Source organism: Lissotriton helveticus, chromosome 2_1 (assembly GCF_964261635.1).
Source record: "Lissotriton helveticus chromosome 2_1, aLisHel1.1, whole genome shotgun sequence".
NCBI classification, from domain to species: domain Eukaryota; kingdom Metazoa; phylum Chordata; class Amphibia; order Caudata; family Salamandridae; genus Lissotriton; species Lissotriton helveticus.
In genome coordinates, this window is record NC_136059.1 from 1,033,561,593 (window position 1) to 1,033,587,697 (window position 26,105).

At 44.5% G+C, this 26,105-nt stretch overlaps 1 protein-coding gene across 5 annotated transcripts in view; it reads right to left on the bottom strand.

The window, feature by feature from the left end:
• The window catches only part of IDNK (IDNK gluconokinase), a 159,501-nt gene that overhangs the window by 68,393 nt on the left and 65,003 nt on the right, over positions 1-26,105 (bottom strand). For 4 of the 5 annotated variants that reach the window (XM_078675830.1, XM_078675833.1, XM_078675835.1 and 1 more), the window contains exon 2: positions 17,787-17,817. In XM_078675830.1, the coding sequence (XP_078531956.1) occupies positions 17,787-17,817 (31 nt within the window). Of the gene's footprint in view, positions 1-17,528; positions 17,587-17,786; positions 17,818-26,105 lie in introns of those variants that run through there. The other variant, XM_078675831.1, reaches the window with a different exon arrangement.

Consider the following 26,105-nt stretch of genomic DNA (forward strand, 5'->3'; position numbering starts at 1 on the left):
CATAAATGGAGGCTAGCCATTGGGAGACAGAGGCTGTCAATCGCGCTTTCTCACGAAAACGCGATTCGGGGGCGTTTCTGGTGCTTTTTTTAAGCCCCGCCCCTTTGTCCCGGGCCGCGCTGCGATTGGCTGCCGGCCCGGGACACCCCCGTGACGTCATTCCCGGGCCGCGCTGTGATTGGCTGGCCGGCCCGGGACCTGACTTGTTTACGTTTCTTTACACGAGTTCGTGGTTTCCTTTAAACAGTTTTCCGTGTGCCCTGCGTCTGCCGGCGCTTACTCACGTCGTAAGCGCCTTTCTCACAGCAGAGACCTCGGCTTCGAGCCCGGCAGGCTGAGAGGCGAGCGGATCCCGCGAGCGCGTGGGACAGCGTCGCCCCTCCACCCTCCCGTCCCGCCGGCTCTCGCGCGCGCCCTGCGCACACCTCATCCATAATTGATGCCCGCTTTGGGCAGATGCTGCCGGGCCGGGGACTGGAGCATCTGCTAAGTTTATGGAGGAGAGCGGGAGCAGGATGGTGCAGCAGGTATTTCACTTTCTTTTCCGCTCGGCGCTGGCGTTGCGTCACAGGGAGGGCACTGCGGGTGTTAATCTGTCCCGCGCCGCGCGAGCCTCTCGCGAGCCCCTGCTGCCCAAGTCATTCAGCAGGCACCTTCCCCGCCCCCCGCAGTGCGTGGTATCTGGAGCGGAGACACCCGCCAGCAGCAGGTTAATGGCAGCAGCATGTGCGCACTTCATTTCTGCGGCTTTGTGTTCCTGCCCCGAGGAAAGAGATGGCTTAGCTTCATTTAACTACAGTAGATGCGGCTTCATTTCGCAAACGTTATGCCACTTGAGTGGTAAAAAAAAAAGAAACAAAATACCGCTATTTCAAATGTTGGCAGGTGTAGTTGTGACGTTAAATGGGAGCTGTGTTGATGTGTGTGACTGTATTTGTATCAATACATCTGTCTATCATTCCATGTTTGCTTTGAGTAAAAGACAGCATGTTTCTGTTTACCAATCTGTGTACTAGTGTGTCTGTGTTTTGTTTCTCCATCTATCTATCTATCTATCTATCTATCTATCTATCTATCTATCTATCTATCTATCTATCTATCTATCTATATCTATCTGCATGTTCATTCCACACATCCTCAATAGAGATGCACACGCTGTGCTGATTCCATTGCTTGCTACGTAAAATCTTCCTTTTGTTTTATGAAAACTGCTGCCACCGTAAACTACGGAGACAGGCACTTACGAGACTTAATGCAGGCTAGAAAATGCACGGCTTCTACTAGTATCGATTTATTTTTGTTCAGAAAACAGTTTTCATCCATAGGGTATGTATGATTTTTCAGGTTCTCCCTTTTATTCTCTACTTTTCTGTTCAGCCACTTCTTCGCAAGCAGTTCCGTGCAATGCCACGTAAGGCATATTTTGGGAGCTGAAATGTGGTTTTCATTAGATTCCAGGCCAGAGCACTGAGCAGAGTCTGACTGCCTGCCATCTTTTGTTCTCCTCACGTCTGCCAGGGATTGCTTTATAAGGGATCCTCATCCTCGCGCCACGTGCAGTCGACAGATCTAATGACCGTTGAAGGGCAGTCTGAAGACGGTGGCCTGTAGGGAGTTCGAATCCCCCAGCCCATACCTGCAGGAACACTGCAGCGCAGTGTTGAAAGTTGCTACTGAGAATTCTTCCAAAAGCCCAGTTCTCTTAATTAAATATTAGCTGTAATTAGCTGTGTGTTTGAATGCAGCAAATATTAATCAGGGTCTCGTGGAACTGCTGTCAGCGTTAATGAGAAACAGTGGGGGTTTGGTAACATCTGTTTTAGCACTCAAGGTAGTAGTAAAGCCTTCTGATGAAATGCACCTGCATAAATGCTGCTCGGGCCCCTTCTGCCCTCCGTGTTCAATTTATGTCTGCTGAGGAGAACGCTGGTCGAATGCAAATCTGGCAGGAGGGCAAAGGTCAAGCTAGGCCAAACCATGGGTGATACTGTAAGTGATGTGACATTACCACATCATTTCTCCCGATCTGAGCTACAAAATTCACCATATTTCTGTTCTTCCCTGCTTGCTTTTTCCAGGTCTTTTCTACCAAAATGCAAGTGGGGAAAACTGCTGCTTGCAGTCATTTTGCAACAGTTATAATCCCTGCTTTGGTGCCAGCTAGCCAATTGCGGTTGATTATGGATTACGGCAGCCTGCAGAACCCGGGTTTAGACAAGGCAGGTGAAAAATAGTCATGAACTAAGTGCGCCCACTGAGCGTGGCCAATCATGCTGAACTAGCAAAATGTAATAAGATATGTAGAATGTGATTTGGGAAGAAATAGACCTACTCATGCCGCACCTTGGACCTCATAATCAGAGGCCTCTACATTTATGTGGGATGAATACCTGTGAATTAAGAGATCTGCTTTGTTGCCAAAATCTCAGTGTGAGAATCCAGGGTAAAATGAGCAATAACCAGGGAATTGGACCCAGAATTACTGATTCCCCTGGTAATTTCTAAGGAGCCCTGATGTAATAGCCCGACCTTTCATCACCTCCAGAATTTCCAAAACCCTCTATAGCGTAACTCCAAGGATGAGAAAAATTGAGGCAGATTTTGTGTGTACTCATAATGAGGGCCCTAATAGTGCTATCACACAGAGCTGAGAATTCTACAAGTTTAGAGTCTATACTTTATAAAGTTATGTAGAGAAGGTTTAAATATTTAGTTGTAATCCACACCATGCTTTGCAAGCTTAACATGGATATGAAATTGGGCTTTCAACTGCATGTCTTATCTTACATCCAATCAGGCCTGCCTACATAACAATGAAGCTGAAATTTTGTTCCTCCATTTCCCACAATTTCAAAAATTCCTGACTGCTTCAAGTACCCCTGGTTGGGAAAAGTCCAAATTAAGGCCAGAACATTCCTAAGGGTAGCATGCCGAGGATGGAATGAACAGCCTGTTCCAGGTATTTGGTCAGTGCACAATCTTCTGTTCAACCCAAAGCTCCACAGCTGCTTTTCAATGAATTTTATCTACCCAAATAGTACGGAATACACAGGATGTCATGATCTAATAAATAGTTTTTTATGTTCTTGCTTGACTGTGCAGCTGTTGCCAGACAATTAAGTGAAAATCACAAGGAGTGGGGCTTTGGCTCTGTCCACATGTTGGGAGCCAGGAGGACATGTTTTGAGTGGGCAAAAAGTATGTGCTTCCATACAAACCTGCTTGCCCTTCACACAGCTGCAAGCATTTTTGTGCATTTATAAAGCTGCCTGAGCTTGGACCTTCAGGGACACAGACGTGACATTGTAATACTATTAAAGAGTCCTAGTTAACTGGAAAATGTGTGGCGTTTTGCTCTGGCAGCAGATCAGATGGGAGGAGGGCTGTCATTAACCTACATGGAGTTTTGGGGCTGGCTTGACAGTGTAACTGTCAGCTGACCTTTTAACCTACATCAATATTATTCTACTGTTCTTTACTCATGCCCGAATATTAACCCCGGGCGAGGTGTGCGAGGTGGGGCTATGCTGAGGTCCACAGAGTTGAAAACAAACTCTGTGGAACTCCGCTACGTCTCCACCTCCACCCCCCAATTATAACAAGCATTTACAATGCAACGGTTTCGCCTTTGGAAAAGTTTGAGCTATTGACATTGTAAATGACAAAATTTGTATTTATGTGTTGGTTTTGAAAACAGATAAATAAATGGCATTGTCATTTACATTGCCAATAGCTCTAAATTTTCCAAAGGCGAAACCGTTGCATTGTAAATGCTTGTTTCTTCTTGTCATCTCCTGGGCAGATTTAAAACTATGTCGCAGTCCTCCCGTACCTCAAAGCCTGCAATTTTGAAGAACTCCAAAGTTTTTTCTGCCTTATCCAGGTTGGACGTGCCTATAGACTCCTCTGGCTCGGACGCAAGTATGGATCCCTCTCAGTCTACGCCACTGAAAACCAATACTAAAAGGCATAGACAGAATCCTCCTTCACCTCCTAACTCCTCAGCGCCTGTCTCAATGGAACTTTTATTGGAAGAAATAAGATCCTTCCGTCCTTTTTTGGAGGAAATTACAGCTTTGCGTCCCTTCATGGAAGAGACTAATGTTAAGCTTCAAACTCTCACAGAAAATTGGTCGCATATTGACACAAGAGTGGCCTCAGTTGAGCAGGCGGTTTCATTCCTTCAGAACACCTCCTCTAAAGTACCATATCTGGCCTCTCAGGTATCCTCTCTTCAAAAGCAGGTGGAGCAGTTGGAAAACAGGAATAGACGAAACAATCTTCGTATTTACGGCCTGGCCGAGGTCCTTGAGGGATCAGATCCGCTTACCTTCTTCAGGTCCTTTCTTCCGAAATTGCTCCGATTACCAGAGGGTCCTGCTCTCAACATCCAGCGTGCTCACCGTCTTGGCCGCCCACCCACTTCTTCCTCCTCTTCACAAAGACCTCGAGGAGTGATTCTTTACTTTTTGGAATATACAGACCTTCTCAAAGTCTTAACAGCTGCCAAATCTTCCCCTAACTTGTCATGGTCTGGTTCTTCCTTATTTTTTGCCCAGGATTACGCAAAAGCAACGGCCAATAGAAGGAAAGCTTTCCTAAATATGAGAGAAGATCTCCGTTCAATGGGTGCTAGATATGGCCTATACCATCCTTGTTTATTTAAAGTCACTTACAACAATAACACCACGACCTATGAAGATCCAGTCCGGCTACAAAGCTTCATTAATGCACACAAGACTTCAGCAATGGACTCATCCTCTTCAGCTCCTGGTTGAGATTCTACCTTTTGCTTTGCGTTTTGTCATTTCCTGCTTATTGCTCCTAGTCTTTTCGTTTCGCTTTTCATGTGTATCTTAACTGTTTTTTCTCCCGCCTGCTTTTCAGGTACCCTACCTCGTCTGATGATGTCTCCCCGGTTCCCTGCCTAGCCGATCCTGGTTGCGTCGACTCACCTATATGGCTCCATCCTCCCTCATTTCCTTCTCGTTCCCTTCCTATGTAGGTACGTTCTTCCCTTACCTTTTCCCTTTGTCCTTCTTCCTGTTTTTCGTTCGTTGTACAAGTGCTCCACGTTCTTGTTTTTTCTCCTCGCTCTTTATTCCATTTCTTCCTTCTTTGTACTATTTTGATCTCGTTTATCTCCTCCTTTTTTTCTCCCTTTCACTTTCACTGCAAATTACTCTTCCTTCTTACTCATGGGTTGCTATTTTTGTCTCGCCTATTTCGTATTCATTGTCCTAATTTGCATGTCATGTCTCTGAACATAGTTTCATGGAATGTCAAAGGTATTAACTCCCCAATTAAGCGTCAACGTATTTTATCACACCTTGCCAAATTGAATATTGATATTGCTTTTCTTCAAGAAACTCACCTTTCTGATGTGGAATCTGTTAAGTTACGTAGAGGTTGGGTGGGTGAGGTTTTTTATTCACAAGGTGATGGTAAGAGAAATGGGGTTGCAATTTTGTGTCGTAGATCCTTGCCTTTTACTGTCATTGCCCAAGAGTCCGATACTGATGGTAGATGGACACATGTCAAACTATCACTTAGAGGTGTTCCAATCTCTCTCCTTAATGTCTATGGCCCCACAAATGGCGAACCCCTTTTTTGGGCTCAATTTTCCCCACGTATCACACAATTCATGGGCGATAACTTCATTCTTGCTGGGGACTGTAATCAAACCCTGGACCCGTTTTTAGATAGGAATTCTACTGTTGCCTATGTTCCTAATAAACCACAAACTCTTTTCACAAGCTATATCCCAGCACAAACTTGTTGACTCTTGGCGTCTTTGTAACCCGACCCTCCGGGAGTACACCTTTTACTCTCCATCTCACAGATCCCAGTCGCGGATTGACTATATTTTTCTTTCTCATTCCCTTACTCAAACACTCACTGCCGCTGAAATTGGTCCGATTTTACTCTCGGATCACGCCCCGGTTGTGATTAGCCTTGATGTAGTCCCCAAGGTGGTAGGGCCTAGGAGGTGGCGTTTTAATAATACCCTTCTCTTGGATCCCAAGTTTTCAACTTCATTTTCTGCCTTTTTTGATGAATTTTTTTTATTCAATGATATTCCGCCCATTTCACAACATACGGTTTGGGACACCTTTAAGGCGGCTGCACGCGATTTCATTATTAGCTATGTTGCTAGGAAACGCAAGGCTGCCCGCCAATTCACTAACAGTCTTCTTCACGACATTAAGAGATTGGAACACGCCTATTTTACCTCTCATTCCCCGGACAGTCTGAAAACCCTCATTGCTGCCAAGATCAAATTTAATGACAAATCCACTGAAGATGCTTCCTTATACTTACTAAAGTCAAGTGCTAAGTTTTATGGTGGGCGTAATAAGGCCGGCAAAATCCTTGCTAATTACTTAAAAGTCAAGCATGATAAGATGAATATTGAATCTGTTTTTGATACCAATGCTCAATTACAACATAAAGATGCAGAGATTCTTTCTACATTCTCCCACTTCTATGAATCTCTCTACACCTCAGATACTCACTCATCCCCTTCTTCACTTACACATTTCTTCTCGTCCATCCACAAGCCTTCCAATTTCCCTCTTGATCTCTCCCATTTAGAAAATGACATCTCACAGACAGAATTACTTACTGCCCTACAACGTCTTAAACTTAACAAGGCTCCTGGTCCCGATGGTTTTACCGTTGAATTTTATCTCCATTTTTCCAAGCTATTGATTCCTAAACTTCACTCCCTTCTTATTACCTTTGTTGATTTAGGTTCTTCTTCAGGTACCTTTTCCGATGCTCATATTTGCTTAATACCCAAACCTGGAAAAGATGTGCAGTATTGTAAGAACTACAGACCCATTTCTCTTGTCAACATTGATTATAAGGTTTTTGCTAAAGCCCTCGCGCTCAGATTAGATCTTTTACTTCCCGATCTTCTAGGCGAAGAGCAGTCTGGGTTTGTTAAGGCCCGTTTTATAACGGATAATACTAGACTTTTATTCAATATACTCACTCAATCCTCCCATTGTCAACATTCACTTGCTGCGATAGCTCTTGATGCCGAGAAGGCGTTCGATAGAGTAGAATGGCCTTACCTTTTCCATACTCTTGGTTGGTTTGGCTTTGGCCCTAGATTTATTTCGCTAGTTTCCCTATTATATTCTTATCCACGTGCCGCTGTTTTTGCAAACGGTCAAATTTCCCCTTATTTTGATCTTGGTAGAGGAGTCCGTCAAGGTTGTCCTCTATCGCCCTTCCTTTTCAATCTTGCTTTAGAACCTTTTCTCTCCAAACTTCGTCAGAACCCTAACATTCATGGCTTTCCAATTGCTCAGTCTTCTATTAAACTTGCGGCTTATGCCGATGATATTTTACTTTTTATTTCTAATCCAACCGTCTCTATTCCGGCTTTCCTAGAGGAAGTACAGACCTATTCGTCCATTTCTGGTTATAAGCTCAATAACGATAAATGCGAGATTTTACCTTTAACGAAATTCACCTTCAAGCCTGACTTTAGCGCCTCTAATTTCACCTGGAGTCCCTCCCACATTAAATATTTAGGTTTGCATATTACTCCCTCTATACGGGATACAGTCTCCCTCTGCTTGAGTAAATGTACTCAGAAAATTTCTGATCTCACAACCAGATGGCATCCTCTTTACTTGTCCTGGTGGGGTCGTCTGGACACTATTAAAATGATGTTATCCCCCATAATTTTATATACTGTTTCCAATATTCCTGTCCCTATACCGGCCAAATTTTTTAAGCAACTCAACTCAATCCTCTCTTCCTTTTTATGGCATAACAAAAACCCCAGAATGTCCGCCCCGTTTCTGAAGGCGGAGTCAATTTCCCGGATTTTCCAGCATATCACAAAGTTTTTTTATTGCGACAAGCTTCCGCTTGGTTGGTCGACCCTGATTCCCCATGCCCCTTATGGACAAAGCTTGAGCGCTTTTTCCTCTCTCCTTTCTCCTTCGCAGAATACATCTCCTTCTCACGCAAACCCTCTCTGCTTCCCACTCCTATTCATAAATTCACAATTAAACTCCTCCTGTCCTCTAACCCTCCTCCCCCGACATCTGTTGCTGATTTCCTCTCTTCTACCATCTGGCATAATAAGTCTCTTCTCATTCGTCACAAACCCTTTTACTGGAAATCTTGGAGGACCAAGGGGTTAGTCTGGATTTCACAATTATTTTCCAATTCCACCTTTATACCTTTCCATGACTTTTGTTCCACTTTTGGTTTGCCCATGTCGTCTGCTCCCAAATACCTTCAGCTCAAGACTGCGGTGATGGAGGTCCATACAAAACTTATGCGGAGTTCCTCCTCTCTCCCTTTTTCTAATCCTATGTCCCAACTTCATTCCATCTTACGAGTCAATCCCAAAGCTTCCACTCTCTACAAGCACATTCAGAAACAGTCACTCATTCGGTCTAAGTCTAAAGTAGAAGAGCAATGGGAATGTGACCTCTCCTCCACCTGGCCCTCCTCATTTTGGGACAAGATTTGGATGAAAGTCCGTAAAACATCACGAGCAGCATCCTTGACACAATCCATGTTTTTCATTTACAACCGATTGCTTCTTACACCCTCTACCCTTCATAAACGTTTTCCTAATACTCCAGATTTGTGTTGGTCTTGCTCCACCCCTAACGCTACTTTATTTCACATGCTCTTTTTATGCAAGGATGTACATGTATTTTGGTTACAGGTTTGGGCCCAAATTAATGTTATTTTTCACACTTGTATTCCCTTATCGCCAATTAACTTGTTTTTGGGTAGTCTCTCTCCTTGTTGGGATGGAACTACTCTTTGTGTTCGCATTGTGGATTTGTTATTAGCTGTTGCGTTTCAACAGATTACTGTTAACTGGAAAAATGTCTCTAATATTTCTTTTAAAGCATGGTGGTATAATATATGTCATAATCATAGACTTGATAATGCTTTTGTTTTTCCTGCCCAGTAGGCAGCCAAACGTGCCTTTCTCTGGCTTCCTATCACATTGTATTTAGATAGTTGTACTACACCTTTATTTCGTCCACACCCCACTCAACAGGAAGTCACCAAACCCCCATGATGTCCATGTCATTCCATTCATTTTTCATTATTAATGTGTGTAGATTTCTTTTATATTTCCTTAATTGCTCAATCAATCTACCCTTTTTTCCTGCTTATATAATACCCATGATTGGTTTACTATTATACCCTCGTTTACAATTTGTATTTTGATTCTCCCCCCTCCCCCCTCCCCTCGTCCCTTCCATGACTACTTGTTATATTATGTACTGTTATTTTGCATATTTTGCTTAATAAAGTCTTATTGAACTTAAAAAAATAAAGTGTTCTCTAAACTCTGCCATGTATAAATGTGGGATTGGTTTTTAATTCACAATGAAACAGTGGTTTGGTGTTTTTAAAGTTTAGGAGAAACGTTGCATGGAAATGATGCATTAATTTCGAGCAAGTTACGAAACTAAAGCAATGCATTATCTCTTTTCACACAGTATGGTGGGAAATCAGAGTAAAGATATTTAGAATGTTACAGAGAAAATTATAACATCCTCTATGTGTTCTTAACAATAAAAACAGACAAAAATGAAGCGTTACATATACACATACACAAAATATGCATAGTAGGGGCGTGTCCAGGATGGCGGACGAGTAGGACGTGCCTAACCGCCGCTCCTGCCCATAGCTCGGGCTTTACCTGCATAGCTTCGTCCAGCACTACCTTCCGAGCAGCTTCGGACCCAGTCTGGGCCAGTGACAAGCCGTGGCACCCCAAACCTGCTGTTGTTCTCTGATTCCTGCCCTCGGAGCCGGGACGCGATGTGCTGGTCGCGCTCAGAGACTGGCCCCACGCGGAGGCGGACAGGAGCGACAGAGAGCGGCACTGCTGCCAGTGAAGACACCCGCTGAACGCCAGCCGAGAATTGAGGGGTATGATCGGACCTGCTGCCGGAAAACGGAAGGGGATCGGAACACGCGCGGCTTACCCCTACTGCAGCAACAAGATGGCAGCGCGGGGCTGAACCAGCGAACGGAGCCGCACTGCCCTCGCTGAGGTGAGCTGTTCTTTAGAGCGATCTGACTGCAAGCTGAACATAGGTGTTGGGCCTGCTCTTCCGGGCTCTATTGTGCTATCCGGGACTTGTCCCCTCTGAGGCCCGCGGCAGCGGGGTTGACCTATCCCCCCAGGAGGCGCGGTGCGCCATCTACGAACTGGTCCATGCGTCCCTGGCCGCTGTCCCCTGCTGAGTGACGCCTGCTTCCCAGCGCCCAATGAGTGGAGTATTCACGCGGCTAAACCCCGTGGTTCCCACTGCCGCTAACTGGAACACTGCGTGACTGGAGCGACAGGCGTGCCTGAGTTGTCGGGCCTCCCATTCCGATGCTGTTGTGCCCCCCGGGTCCTCTTAACAACACGGCCTGCCGCCACTGCTTCAGAGCCGACAGTCACCCCCGGAGAGTGCGCCACGTCAATACTGCCACGCCAAGCCCCTTTGCCTCCCCGGGACACGCATGCTGATCAAGACGACGGGGAGGGTCAGGTACTGAGTAGCCATCTACCTGCTCTGTACTGAGCACTGAACACTGAACCGCGCCATTACTCCCTAGAGAGAACAAACACTGATCTCATCGCCACGCACCACCCTTGCACACGACCCCTTAGCTGCAGATTGGTGGTGGAGGCCCCTACAAGTGCCCACGACCAGAAATCGGAAAGACAGATCTGTTAAAGAGCTACTGCTCGAAGCCGGGCTGGTGGAACAGAGACGATGTCCCATACTGGAGGAGCTGGCGAGCAAAAAGGATCAGTTGAGCTCGACGGACTCGTCACTCGTAGTGTCCTGGAATCACTTTTTGCGGACCTCACCAAAGAGTTTCAAACTATGAAGAGGGATCTTACTGCCCATATCCGTGAGATGCGCAAGGGCATCGATTTTGTGGGGGAGCGGGTGGACGACCTAGAAAACTAGACTGCGGCCAGGGGCAAAGAGGTGTCCAAGCTCCAACAAGAGGTGCTCAGGCTACGAGAACAACATCAAGACCTTCAGTCACACACAGAGGACCTAGAGAATCACTCCCGCCGGAATAATATACGGATTTGGGCGGTACCTCAGCGGGCAGAAGAGAAGGACATTGAGGCTTTCGTAGAGGATCTGTTCAGCCACATCTTGAGGGGGTCCCACAGACCAGGAGATCCGACTCAACCGGACACATCGAGTAGACCACAAGAGATCACAAACGGCTCCTCCTGCCAATATCCTGACGTGTGTCCACGATTTTAAGCTTAAAGAGCGCATTTTACGCGAAGCACGGTCCAATAACCCCATTGAATTCCGCTCCTGCAGGCCTCTTCTCTTCCAGGACTTGACAGCCTCACCTCTACAGAAACGTCGTGACTTTCGCCCCATTCCCGGATTTCTCCGCTCCAAAGACGTCGCTTACTCATGGGGGCTCCCATTCAGACTCATCTTCAAATGGGAGGGCAGACTCCACCAAGTACGTTCTTTGGAGGAAGCGACATCTCTCCTGCGACTACCAGAGACTGACCACGCCAGCCCAGTGAAACCTTCTACCACCAACCGACGAGAAGACAGCAACAGCTGGCAGAGGGTCGGCAGTTCGCCGCTGGGCTCCCGTCCAGACCCAGAGCAGAGGTGATAGCCAAAGAACGCTCAGCAGTCCTTCAGTCCCTGTCGGAAGACTCCAACACTGCAGACTGACCTGTACATTTTGAGGTGTCAATCTTTACTTTCCTGTAAGGTCACACCGGCTGTTATGGTCGGGTTTGGGGCGGGTGGGTGGCGGGGGCTCCTGCCATCTATCCCACGTCTCACCACAGGCGGATTGCCTGGGACATTTGTGAACTATTTCTAGGACTGTTTTTTCCCTAACGTTCGTTAAGGGGGGTTGTTATTTCCTTTTTTTATTGGGTTGCCTCCTCCTCCTCTGCGGTTCATTCAATGTTATACTGCACTATCCCATTGTGCCTCCCACTCCTAGTGGAGCAGTGTTGTCAGCTATGGCGCACTTGAGTCCACATTCCCATGATTCCTGACCTTCATGTTGTGTCCCTTAATGTGAAAGGGCTAAATAATCCCACTAAGCGCCGAGCCCTTCTGTCCTACCTGGAATGTTCAGACGCACATATATGCCTGCTTCAGGAGATGCATCTGCTCCTTGCCGGTACCCACCGATTACAATCAAAGGCCTTCCCCCACCAGATGTTCTCGTCAGCCACTTCCAAAAACGCTAGGGGTTGCTATCTTGGTCTCTTCTAAGTTCCCGGGGAGTGTTGGTAGCAAACAGGTGGGATTTTTTATTAACCATCCCCATAAAACATACAACAGAATCGAGTATGGCTTTACCTCTGAACCCCTAACGCAACAGGTCCGTGAAGTGGAGATTCTACCTTGTCCTCTGTCTGACCACTCCGCGTTGTGGCTCACTCTGACCATGCCCCCATGGCGCCATACCCGCCACTTTTGGCACCTTCGGGAGACTATGCTACAGCATCTCTCGTCGTACAACAGATTGAGAAGAGCATAGCTGATTACCTGGCCATAAATGACACACCAGACATTTCCTTGACGATCCTATGGGAGGCGATGAAGGCGGTTATCCGATGGATTTTCATTAGCATTGCGTCGGCCAACAACAGGGTTTAGATGGGAGAAACCGGAACGCTTGATGAGGTCACTGAGCTGGAGCGCATTCACCAACAAACAGGTGCTCATAGGGTCTGGAAACAACTGAAGGCGGCCCGGGCACAATTAGCGGGGTTGGACATCAACTGAGCTGAATATGCGGCTCTACGCCTCATACATGCCTTCTACATAGGAGGAGACTGCTGTGGGTGACTTCTTGCAAACCGCCTCCGAGTGCAAAGACAAGCTCATAGAGTGGCCATGGTACAAGACCCCAGGGGGGGGGAGAGAGTAGCGAGGACACTGCGATTGTGGAGGTCTTCAGACGATTCTACGAAACATTGTACTTGGCTCAAGTTCTGCCTGAGACTGCACCAGCCCGATATCTCCACGCAGTAGCTACATTTAAACTGCTGCCGTCTCAGGCGGCCGACCTAGAGGCCCCGATCCTAGTGGAAGAGGTTATATCAGTGATTGCTCACCTGAAGCTCAATAAAATCGGCAGGCTCTGATGGTTTCACCTCCGGTTTTTATAAAAAGTTTTGCGGGACATTAGTCCCGCTGTTAATGCGTGTTTTTAACTCCGTCGGGTCGTCATCAGCCTCTTCCTTCCCCTCCTCTATGTTAGAGGCCTTAATAACTAATTCCCAAACCAGGGAAAGACACCTGTGTTTGCGGCTCTTACCGCCCTATATCTCTACTCAATGTGGACTTAAAGATCTTTACCGGCGTTCTAGCGGCCCAACTCTCTCATCATTTCCCCGGTCTGATAGATCAAGAACAATCAGGTTTTGTTCAGGGGCGGCAATGCTCCGATAATACTATACAACCCCTCCACTTGATGGACCGTTCGGAGCGCTTCCCGGGGGAACACAGGATCCTCTCAGTTCATGCCGAAAAGGAGTTCGACAGGGTTCACAGGCCGTACCTCCGAGCTACGTTGGTTCACTTTGGCCTACCAGACCGCTTTATCAATTGGATGTTTCAGAGTTATGTGAACCCCACAGCTACGGTTCGGGTGAACGGTGTGGCATCAGCGGCCTTCTCCATATGCAGGGGAACCAGACAGGGGTGCCCGCTTTTGCCGCTCCTCTTCACCCTCTATATGGAACCCCTAGCTCAAAGAGTCTGTGATGATCCAGCCATTAAAGGGGCATGCTTCGGGAGTTCGGAGCACCAACTCTGTCTGTATGCCGATGACGTGGTGGCGACCCTAGGCCACCCTCGGGAGTCTTTGCCGGCATTTGTAGACGAATTAGCCCGCTTTTCCGTCGCCTCGGGCTTCCAGATAAATATGCACGAGTCGCAAACTCTTAACTTATCACTAGAGCCCGAGACACTGGAGCTTCTAAAGCGTATTTACCAGATTCAATGGGTCCATGGCGTGATCATTTACCTGGGCCTTCGGGTAGCCCCCACCATCTCTACCATTAGACAGGCAAACTACACAATACTATTGAAACAAGTCCCGGATTCACTCCATAGATTGAGACCCCATTCCCTCTCGTGGTTGGGACGGATAGAGGAAGTAAAAATGGTGCTGCTGCCTCAAATTCTCTACCTATTCCACACTCTTCCACTAATGCACCCCCTGGAGTTCAACGTGCCCTTCAGAGGGACATAGAGCGCTTCATTTGGCAGGATCAAAGGGCTCAGATGTGTTGAGATCTTACGTACAGGGACCCGGTGGATGGGGGCCTGGGGGTTCCCGATCTTTTGGCATTCTGGTGAGCGGCTCAGATGAGAGCACTAGTGGAGTGATCACGCCCCGAATCCGAGAAACACTGGTTATTTATGGATAGATCCCTTGCAGCCTGATCATTGTGGGGAGTTCCTTTTCTATCCCGCAAGGGACGGCCCCGCAACTTGTACTTATCAGAGGTCACCCGGCCCATAATGTTAGCTTGGGATAGAACTGCGACTACCAGGGGGCTCACGATTTTCCCTGTTCTCCTCTTACGCCCGTCGTATAGAATCCAGATTTCTCACCCGGCCTAGACAATGGGGAATTTCACCACTGGGCGACAGTGGCTACCTGCTTCATAGGGCATTTCTTCGACCTTTCTGGACCGCGCCCTTTTATAGAATCCCGTACAAACCAACGGAGCGCTATTGGTATTTACAGATACAATATTGGGTTCTGCAGGGGGGCGTGAGGGAGGGTGCAGAGAGACTGCTTACACCATATAAGAAATGGTTAATTACAAGACATAACGACACACGCCTAACATCAGATCTGTATACATTAATTCAAACACCTCAGACACTGGGAAATCCCCAGGCCAATTGCATTGGGAGGGGGAGCTGGGTAGGGAACTTTCAACGAAAGAATGGAAGGAAATTTACTACCGAGCCGGCCGCACAGCCCGTAACGTCACATCTATTGAAACGGCCAGTAAGTTGGCCACCTACTGGTACTTAACACCCGTAAGGCTCCACAGGGGCAACTCCTTACGTAGCCCACTGTGCTGGCGGGCCTGTGGTGTGCCGGACACTCTCACACACTTACTTTGGGATTGCCCTAATCTAGGGACATACTGGCAACAAATCCTAGACGACATCGACTCCCACTTTGACACCCAGATCCCAAGATTGCCAGTGTACATTCTCTTGGGTCTCCCCAACGCCATCACTTTCCCGCTTACCTCTAGGAGAGGCAAACAGATGGCCCTAACTCTGGGCGCGGCAGTACAAAACAAACATTCTCACACACTGGGGTTCCACTACAGTCTCTACACGATTAGGCTGACTTCATAAACTATGGTCCATTCTAGGGATGCAGAAGATTTCTCTCTCGTTAACCAATCCCGGGGCTTCATTCCACGGGCTATGGGCGCCCCTCCTTACACTCTTGACATCTGAATTTACAGAGCTCACCTGTCCCAAATATCTCAGACTGCTAAGATTGGCAGATCCCCCACCAACACCTACCACTGCTGCATCCACTACCTAGTCATTTATGGGATCTGATTCTTGAACTGTGACACTTCCTTTTAATCAGGTTGTCCTTTTTTCTTTCTTCCAGAGGAAGAGGAGGAGGGGGGTTGGTGGGGGGTTTTGTTTCTCCTTTTGTTGTTGTTCAGGCCTGAAGCACTCAATAACGTCATGCCGGGTTGCAACCCGATGATTGTGGAGCACAATGGCTCATTTGTTCTCTTTGTGGATAAAACCAATAAAAGATATTTAAAACAAAAACACGCATAGTATTACTATTGAAAATCTTCCCTTCAAGGTGAAATGAGGTTTTTAAATATTGCACAATGGTGAGTCTGAAGGACTCCTTGAATGTTTGGCAAATTAGATTTATGTAATTCTCTCAAATGAATCTATAGTATCCCCAAAGAGTGCAATATGGGCACTTAAGTACCTGATGCTTAAAGTAAAATCCAAGATGCGTGCGAGATTAAGTAAAAGGGACATTTGTTTGTTAAATTGATTCTGTGCATGTAAAACCTACATATATCAACTACGCAGCACAACACCTCTCCTCAGATTATGGAAACCCTGCAGTCTGACAATGATTGACGACCTGCTTAATCCTTTCCTTCACTTAGAGGTAGGTTGTTCGTCCTTGCAGTGCTTTAAATGGGCAGGTACTGAGTGCCTGCACTTCTTTAATTTTAATGAGAGAGTACCTGCACTTCTCAGCACTGCTGCAATACATGTAATGGGAGAGAGAGTACTGACACTTCTCAGGAGCCAACAGGTACTCTAAATAGTGAGTACCTGCCCTGCCATATTTCCATTTGAAGCACTGCCTCCTTGGCGAGGCACTGCCTCGGTTACAATTAAAATTATAGCTGCCGTACTAGAACGGCCTCGTCAAGTGCTATTTAATCATTGCTTATGGATTCATTAAGCTTCACAGTATCTTAGAAAAATAAGACCACTTTGTGATTTTAAATTCATTAAGTTAATATTTTACAATTGTAACTAACTAAATCTGAATTTCACCAGGTGTCCAAAAATTAAGTTGCACATAACGTCCAATTGTTAAGGACAAGGAATGTCCAAGCTCTTTCTATTTTAAGATGAATTTAAAATGTTAACTAGTTTCTTCTTGTAAGAGTACTTAACACATTTATCGAAAGTAATTTAATAATACATTTAACCATGTTAAATTCTCTTGGGGATAGGAACGTTTCAACATAGAAATGGTCACTTGACTTGGATTCACAACCCTAGCCAAGCTCTCCAATAGTTTGCCTTTGTCCAGTTATGAGCTGCAGGTAAATGAAAAAAAAAAGCCAGCACTGCTGCATGGCTTCTGTCAGCTAGCGGCAGCAAATCCTAGTTGATAGCCGAAAAGGTTGCCTTCAGTCTTGTGAATGCAATACAGCATCACTAGATCCCTATAAAAGGTCAGGATGGCTTTCAAGCAGAAGAACTATATTTTCCATCACCATATAAATTATAGTGAGTGGATAATGAGTCTAATATTTGAAAGGGCTTGAGGTCACTTTCTATTTTTAAGATGGGAGGCAACATTCCCTGTTAATGGGAATACAGCCATCTAACATTTCCATGATCTTTAATAGCACACCACGTTTTAAGTGGTGGAACCAAGCTGCGGCATTAAAGCTGTAATCTTTGCATTTGCTTCATATGTTAATATATGGAAATTGCACCGTTAAAATTGACAGAGCGTAACGTGTGCAACTTAGAATGTGGCTAACAAGTTCATTACTTCACAGAAATTTGGAAAATGTCATCTAATCCCCCAAAAGTTACTTTAAATGTCACGCCACTCTCAGACATTGGAGGTGGACATTGGATAATTTAAGTAAACATGAAAGCATCATGTGAGTGCACGAAAGGGAGTGAGGTGGAAACAGTGGTGATCTATTCTGTCGGAAATCAGGGTCAGGTGTAAACGAGGCTCACCTGCCTCCCCACATCCACACAGAGTATGATGATGCTGTATGAACATGCCTGCTTCATTGCTTCCCGAGGAAAATAAAAAGACACTAAAGAATGGTGAATGTTCAACAACTCACCTCCGTTTCCAAATTACTGACAGCGGTAAAGAGGTACAGAAAAAAACACAGATTCCCCAAGTCTCGAAGCATATACCCATCTCTAAAGATACAAAATGTTTGCCAAAACTTGAAAATAATTCTATTCAATATCGTATCACTGTACCTTACTCGCCAGAAATGTGCCCACGGTGCTTCTGTAAAGAAAAGATAGAAGCAGAATATTACATGAGAAATGCTCAGTAGGTTTCTCTGTTAAAATTGCCCTTTTCTGCCACTACCAGTTTACAATGCAAAGTCACCATATCTACAACGGCACATGTTTTTAGTGGGCTTTTGAAGACCACAAAACACACCTGACCAAGGCTTTTAGTGCATTGTGTGACATGTCTTGCAAATTAATATTCTATTCCTCTTTTGTTTCACGCACTAAAGAAACGAAGGGGCACTGGACTTTAAAATAACAAAAGCGTTTCATGACAGTGTAATCTGCATTTCTGTAATTTTCCATTCTGATGTTTCCTTTATTAATTTGTCTACAATTACAAAACATTAAGGTAAAGATACAGATCTTACAATGCTGTATATCAGATATACAGAAATTAAATAATTTTTCAGTCAGTTTAGTTAGATGAAATTCGAAAAAGGCACCCTCACTCTCTACGATAGTAACTAAAAGTCACTTTCAAGAAGAGGAAAAAAGGCCGCAAAATAGTTAGGAACGAATAGAAATGAGATTTGAAGTGTCACAAATGCAAGGCAGAGAATATAGACAAACAAATATGGAATTGACGACCTCGACTGCATAATCAATAAAAATATCACATGCAAGATAACTTTTGTGGTTTATAGCTAAAAATGCCCGTGCAACATGAGTAGGGCTCCTGGTTTTATGGTGTTTAGTTTTTTTTTAAATTTCCGTCTGCATCGGTCTATATTTCTTTTTGGGCCTGTTCGGTATTTTTCCATTTTAATTTTGTGTTTGGAGAATACATTTAGTTGTATAATGGTATTTTTCCTCATTCGTTTAACGAAAAAATTAGCACTCATACCTTGATGCCCATCGTATTTTAACAAATTAAGTTGTCAAATATAACAACACACTATTGCCACAGGTCAATATTAGCATTATATCTCAATATATGTTAACATATCCATGTATTTAGGAATATCTCATCCTTTCTTTTAACTCTCCATGCGCTCTATCTGTTGGCCTGGAATTCAAGAAGGACAGCATGGACAGTCACTCACATGAAGTACAATGTTCTGTATTTTTCTGCTTTAAAAATAAATACAGGTAGGAAACACATGGTTTCTTTATGTATTTTTCTGTACAAATCAGTAAAAACTAAACACTGGGAGCTTTAAACATGATGTATAGCTTTGGCACTACAGAAACGCATACTGGAACATTTATGTACATTAAAATACGTTATCCTATAGCACAACACTACCAATTAAGACACAGGGGAGACACTTTATCCCTGACTTTGGCTAAATCCATGTTAATGTACAAATGCATATACATACCACAACAGTTATATATTTAGATACATACATTCTCATATATAGCACAGATTTTTGTTCCCCATAAATATAAAGATAAATACATACAGACATATATATGCTTATGTGTTCACATATTTATACACATTTTTTATGTATAATGTCTTGGTCAAACTATTGCTCAATGTTGCTGTTTTTGTGAGTATTATAATCTGGTTGGGAAGAACAAGCTCTTGACTTGCCTTTTGAAGCTGTGATGGTTCTTAATGGATCTAATTTTTGGTGGTAACAAATTCCATAGGCTAGCTGCTTGAAAGCGAAAGATGTCCCACCCATGTTTTCTTTTTCTTATATGTTGGTGTTTTGAGATAAGGTGCCAGTATAGAGCGTAGTTTTCTTTGTTGGATGCATTTTGTGATTTTGATCTTGATTAAAAGTGGATATTTGTCATGTATTGCTTTTTGGATGAAACAAAGCAGCTTGATGGAGGATCTTCTGGCAACTAGTAGTTAGATTTGGGCCCTTAAGGGAGGGCGTGTGGCTTTACATTTAGTAGTCGGTTGGTAGCAGGGCTCTGAATTATCTGTAATCTTCTCATGGATTATACAGGTGATATAGCCCATTAGTGTGCTGGTTTTTATAGGACAAGTGATATGCTTGCTTGGACCTTGCAAAGGAATCTTATGCGTGGGAAGATGATTTACAGTGTTTTCATGGTAAGAAAGCTTGATCTAGGTAGCTTATACACTAGAACATTCATAGTCAGCATGAAGTTCAAGAGAATTCCAAGTTTTCTTACCCTCTTGGATATTTTTGATGGTGATCCTAGATCGCCAGGCTATACACACAGAGGGCCATACGTTTTCCACTTGCCACAGGTTAGTATGTCAGTTTTCAAGGTGTCCAATTTGAGTTGTCTACATGCCATTCACTGGTTAATGGCCCGGAGGCAACTGAAGATTTTGAAGTTGTCAATGTCCATGGAGCTTTCCAAATTAAGAGGGACCTGCATGTTGAATGCGTATTTATAGCAGGTGAACTACATTCTTTTGGATCAATTTAGGTAAAGATTTTATGTTGAAAAGCAGTGGTGACATGGTTGAGTATTGGAAGACACTTGCCTTTATGCTGTACGATTTTGATGTGAAATAAGGAGTATCGATCACATTTGCTCTGTTTTGTTGGTAAGAAGAGATCCAATTGCGGGAAGTTCTCTCTATACGCTTTTCCTGGAGTCTTTTGACTAGAGTGTCATAATCCACTGTGTTGCAGCAGCTGAAATGTCAGAGAAGTAGTCCAGCAGCCCAATTCCTGTCTTTTGCATCTTTAAAGTTGTCCAAGATGGTAATTAGGACTGATTCAGTGCCTCTTCCTGGACAGAATCCCATTTGGAATTTGGAAAGTAGGGAGTTTTCTTCAATTAATTGTGACATTTGGGTGAAGGGTGCTCTTTCTATAAGTTTGCCTGGTCTGTTTGCTATAGATCTGCCATTACAAAGGTCTAAGGATCAATGTTTGATTTCTTTCACAGCAGGTGGATGCTCTATTCTATTCTGGTGTTTTTGTTTAGCACATAGCAACCCAACCGGGCCTCCCAGCACGAACGACAACAAACCTGCCAGCTTGCCAGATGTACTTCAAAATAATAACAAGTGATTAAAAAATATGCGGCTTCAGGATTTTTCTGAAGCTGGATTCGGAATAATTCATCCGGAGGACAGCAGGGAGTTCGCTCCAAAGTTTAGGGACAAGATAGGCGACGGAGCAACAGCTGCATCTTGTCTTGTTAATCTTAGGCGCTATCAGCAGCTTTGGATTCCTGGATGGTAAGAGACCTTCTGGGAATTTAAGGATTGAGTAGTTGCTGAACAATGAGTGGACCTTTCCTGCGCATGCACTTTACCTTAAAATGAATTATTTTCTGCACCGGAAGCCAGTGCAGAGCTGCTAAAGCTGGAGCAGCAGATTGGTGTTTTTTTTTTTTTTTTTTTTAAGAATCTGAGCTGGCCATTCTGGACTTGTAGTCATTTTATAAAATGCTTGGAACTTCCTATATAGAGGGAGTTTTCTTAGCACCTTCGGTGCTCATGACGAGCTGAGCTCGTCATGAGCCACGGCGCTCCGGTGCTCATGACGAGCACCGGAGCGCCATAGCTCATGACGAGCTGATCTCGTCATGAGCATGCGGGCGCTGTGCGCGCCCCCCTGCCCCCCAGCACAGCGGGGGAATAACCCCCGCAGCGAAGGTGTTAAGCTAGACAGGAGTTAATCAGTCCCTGCACAACCACTCTCCTATAAGTAGTTGGTAGCTAATGTAGCAGTTTCCTTAAGTGTTCTCAAAATTCCAAAACAGGTCCAGGCAAGATTCCCGCCCTGAGTTTCCATAGGAGGTTTATCATCAACTCAAAAACCTAAGCTTTTGGCTGCTTGGGAGAGCTCGGGAGGTTCTTCAAGGTAGTCTAGCCATGAAAGTTCCGTCCAACTTGAAAGGTTGTTACCAATGACTAGTACTTCCGTCTTTTCGACACTGAGTTTTAGGCTACTAATAGATATGCAATGGGTAACCTCAGTGGTTAGAGGCGGCAGACCCGGAAGCTGAGATCGACCGTGGACCAGGGTTCGATTCCCCGCCTCGGCGGGTCTCGGGCTCAAAAATTGCACGGCCTCGACAATTCTCGCTCTGGTGCCTACTCAACTCACGGGGTCACACTCTGCGACTCTGGGCAATAGCTTGCTTAATCTCCACTACGGCCCCTCGCGGCGGGATGCCTGGCTTTCACCTTGTGGACACCCTGCCGGGGTTTCTCACAGGGGAATACCAGGACGGGTTCCCTAAGCAAGCGCCGGGACGCTCACGGGCAGCCGTGCGCTTTACAAATCCAGCACATTTACATTTACATTTAGACAGGAGTTGAGTTGATTGTATGTTTGCCCTGCTTCTGGCATAAGTGCTATGATGATCTGCATGCCATCTGCATAGGACAAGTGCGAGGCTGTGTACTCGCACAATCTCCACCAGGGGAAGAACGTATAAATAGTGTAGGGCTCAGGGAGCAGCCCTGTGAGAGCCCGCATTTCAAAGGGTGACAGGTTGAAAAAAAGGCTTCTTCACAGACCTGGAAGCTCCCATTTTCCAAGAAGGCTGCTAGCCATTTTACTGCTGTCCCAGAGATTCCATTTTCTTAAATCCTCTGAATGGGGATTGGATGTGGGACAGTGTCAAAGGCTGCTCTCAGGTCTAGCATTACCATGGCTGCTGAGCTGCATTGGTTCAAGATTAGCTGGAGTTCCTCAGAGGCTACTAGCAGGGCGGTCTTAGTGCTGCTGCCTCGTCAAAAGCCTTTTTGGGTGGGATGGAGAATAGTGTGAGTTTTCAAGAAGATGGAAAGGTGTTTCTTCAATTGTTTTTTAGTACTTTGCTAGCTACAGGGAGTAAGGAGTTTGGTCTATAGTTTTCTGCCAGGAGAGCATTGGCTGTGGGCTTTTTCAGTAAGGGTTTAACAATAGCATGTTTCCACGCAGGGGTGACATTGCCACTGTCCAGTGAGTGATTAACATGTCCGTTAGAACAGACAGAAGTGTTTTGCCACCTCTTTCAGAATATCAGGGGGTTCCAGATTAAGCGGCAATCCCGATATTATTGACTTTAGGGTTTATTCAGTGACTTCATTGGTTAAGGCAGGAAACAAGGTTAGTTTGGCTAAGGTCAATGACCCTACTTGTGGGATTAGACTGGGGTCAGGGACTTTTGGCTGTTAAGGAGTTGTTGATCAGTACTCAAGTTGTTTGAATAATTTTCTGAAGAGTCATAGGTGCATTCCACTGGTCTGCTCTCTTTGAGAAGATCCACAAATTCCATTAATGATTTCCGCTGGAGGGATTTGTTGCAAAAGAGTTAGTGCTGTTGTTTTGTGTTAAGTATGGATCAATGTGTCTGTTTTGGTTGTATAACGTGTTGCCAGTTAGTGACAATTTCCAATGAAATGGGATGGGTCCCTTAGGTGCTTTTGGAACTGCAAAATTCTGTGAGTATTTAGGGAAAATCTTTATTGGCGCATTTTGTGTTGTAGATTCTGCTTGACTAGTATTTTGTTTAGCTTTTTAGATTTTAGGCTTATACATTCTGTTATGTTTTTGTAGGCATATCTTGTCTTGAGGGTTGTTTTTTTGAGCCAGGTGCTTTGAAGCTTTGTGATTTGTTGTTTTATCTTTTGTCAATCTTCATTAATCTCAGAGGATTTTTATCTTTTGCTGTGTTTAGATGTTTTCTTTCGGATTAAAATATCAAGAGCTTCACAGAACCATCCGTAGAGTTTGTCAACAGAGTTTATTGTGTCAAGATCTGTGTTAGAAGTGTTAGAAGTGAGCTGGGTTTATAGGTCCTCCATTTCAGCATGTTCCGAGGTCGATTTGTAGTTGCAGGCGGAGTTTAGTTAGGGCGAGTTGTGCGGTCTTGTGTTGGGTGACAACCAGGTGGTGATCTGATAATGTGACTGGAGTTACCCTTTGGAACATGACTAGGTTGGCAAATATGACATCTAAAGCATGTTATAGAAGGTGAGTAGGTTTGGGAGTGAGTTGTTGTAGGTTGAGTGTGTCTAGGTCAGGGAGTATTGTTCTGGAGTGGGGCATACTAGATTTTGAAACCATATGTTAATGTCACCAAGGATACATAGGTTTGAGTATTTGGTAAGCAGGTTTGAAACTTTCTACAAAGGTGTCTGAGACGGTTACATTGCTAGGTGGGGGTCTGTAAAGAAGAAGAAAGTTAAAGGAAAAGTTTAGGATAAGGTTGCATCTGACAAGGAGGGCCGCATAAATTTGTATGGTGCCACAACTTCGCCAATATGCCTTTTAGATTGATCTCATGGAAGCAGACATAGCTCTTCTTACAGAAAGGAGCACAGAGCTAATAATAAAATTTGTTCAAATTTGATCTAAAGAAATACAGGCTCTTTTACCTTCTTTTCCCAGAGCCCTCTTCACAGGATGTTTTTTTTTTTTTAAACGTTTATAGCGAACATAAATGAAAATAAGCAAATATCGGACCGCTCCCTCAAACGCCCCTAAATCGAATAAGAACGCTAAATAAGAGCAATATGAAAGAACTTGAAAGAAACTATTAAACTGTTGACCCACATTCACAAATAGACCCCACCACATCCGCAGTATCTCTTTTAATGACAATAGCTTGGAGTCCTTGGAGAGTAGGAGCAGTGTACTCCTAAGTACGAGGAATGGTGGAATGTGACAATTCTCTCCACTCAGCAATGTAAACGTAGCAGTGCAAACACAGGCCCCATACTGGAATGACAAAATTTAGTAAGGTTTCAAGGGACTAAAGAGAAATCAAGCTAAAAAGTTCCCAGAGGCCCCCTAGATGGTCGATAAGCAACAGTACTTTAGTAGCTGTAAAGGACAAACAAGGAGACCTCCCGCCCGATATAAATGCAAAGGAACCAATGTGTAAGACAACAAAAGCTACAGATCTACCAACTGAAGAGGAGAAGAGGCAGAGAAAGATTTTTTGGTAAGTGAAGCGCAAAATTCAAATAATTTGCTTTCAAGGAATCACGTGAAATTTCAGCAAATCCGTCATTTTATGGTACATTTTAGTCCAAAATGCATCCTTTACACAATTTTTGACACAAGCACACATTTTTCACTAAAAATAGTGCAAAAACAAAAGCACTGAATAGCTACTCATGTCCTATTTTTGTGCAGTACATTTTTTTTACCGAAAATGTTTGTTTTTTTTAACTTTCTTTTTTGCAATTTTCTTGGCATATTTCACATTTGGAAACAGTTATATCACATGGACCACCCCATACAATAAGCAAGACATTCCCCGGTTCGAGGTTAATGAACCAATATGGGCGTCCACTGAGGCGTCTATCAGACCGCCAATCAGCAAAAGCATTTACCATTATGAATCACGTTATTGTTTTTTATAACTAGTAAACAACCCCCCCCCCCCCCGCAAACCCCCCCCTCCCCCCCCACCGGGTCCACCCAACCAAGGTCCAGTTATCAAACATTCAATTTGGGGCTTCCTCCCGTCTCTCCCCCTGTCTGGGGGACTCAGTTTACCGAAAATGGTTTGTTCATGGTGAACTTTTACAGTAAATAGGAAATTACATGAAGTGGTGTACGTAAAGTGTAATACGAAATTACTGCAGCATAATTAAAATATTGTCCCGGCCAACATTGGTTGAAGTGGAACCTTTTTCTTTTACTTTATCTAATCAAGGATAATCAATGAAGCAACTCTCATCCCAGATCCATTCCAGGTCCCTCTCCCTAGCAGCTACCCAGCACACCCTTTGGGTGAATAGGAGGCTGCTCCTTCTCCCCTCTGGCGGCTAAGACCTGGAACACCCTCCCGCTACACCTCAGAGCAACTCAGTCTTTCCAACAGTTCAGGAAGGACCCCAAGACCTGAATGTTCAACCAATGGGGAAGAGCGCGGAATACCGCAGAAGTACCCCTCAGCGCTTCAAGACCCTCACGGGTGAAGCAGCCACGCTATACAAATCCTGAATGATTGATTGATCCCACACAGCAGCATTGATGTTATTGCATGTAAAGATTTGGGTGAAAGAAAGGATGTGGCCTTGTGGCATCAAGGGCGGGCTATCAAAATATTACTTTTTTTATATCAACGAGCACTTAAAGTAACTCCACAATATGCACCGCCAGCATATCATCACAGTAAATAGTGAAGCAAAGAATAGTAAATCTTTACTATGCATACTTACCTAGGCGATATGTTGGTATTCAATATTTTGGAGCAAATTAATATGCATTTTGATGTTCATGACCTCGATATTTTGACATACAACTAATTTTTCATTATACTTTTTCTTTATTAGTTTTTTAACATGTGTGGAAATAAATACAATCCAATTTGTTTCACAGAACTTTATCAAACTTTTTTTAAATCTGTTTATTGCAGTGTTTTCAATTAGAAACACTATAC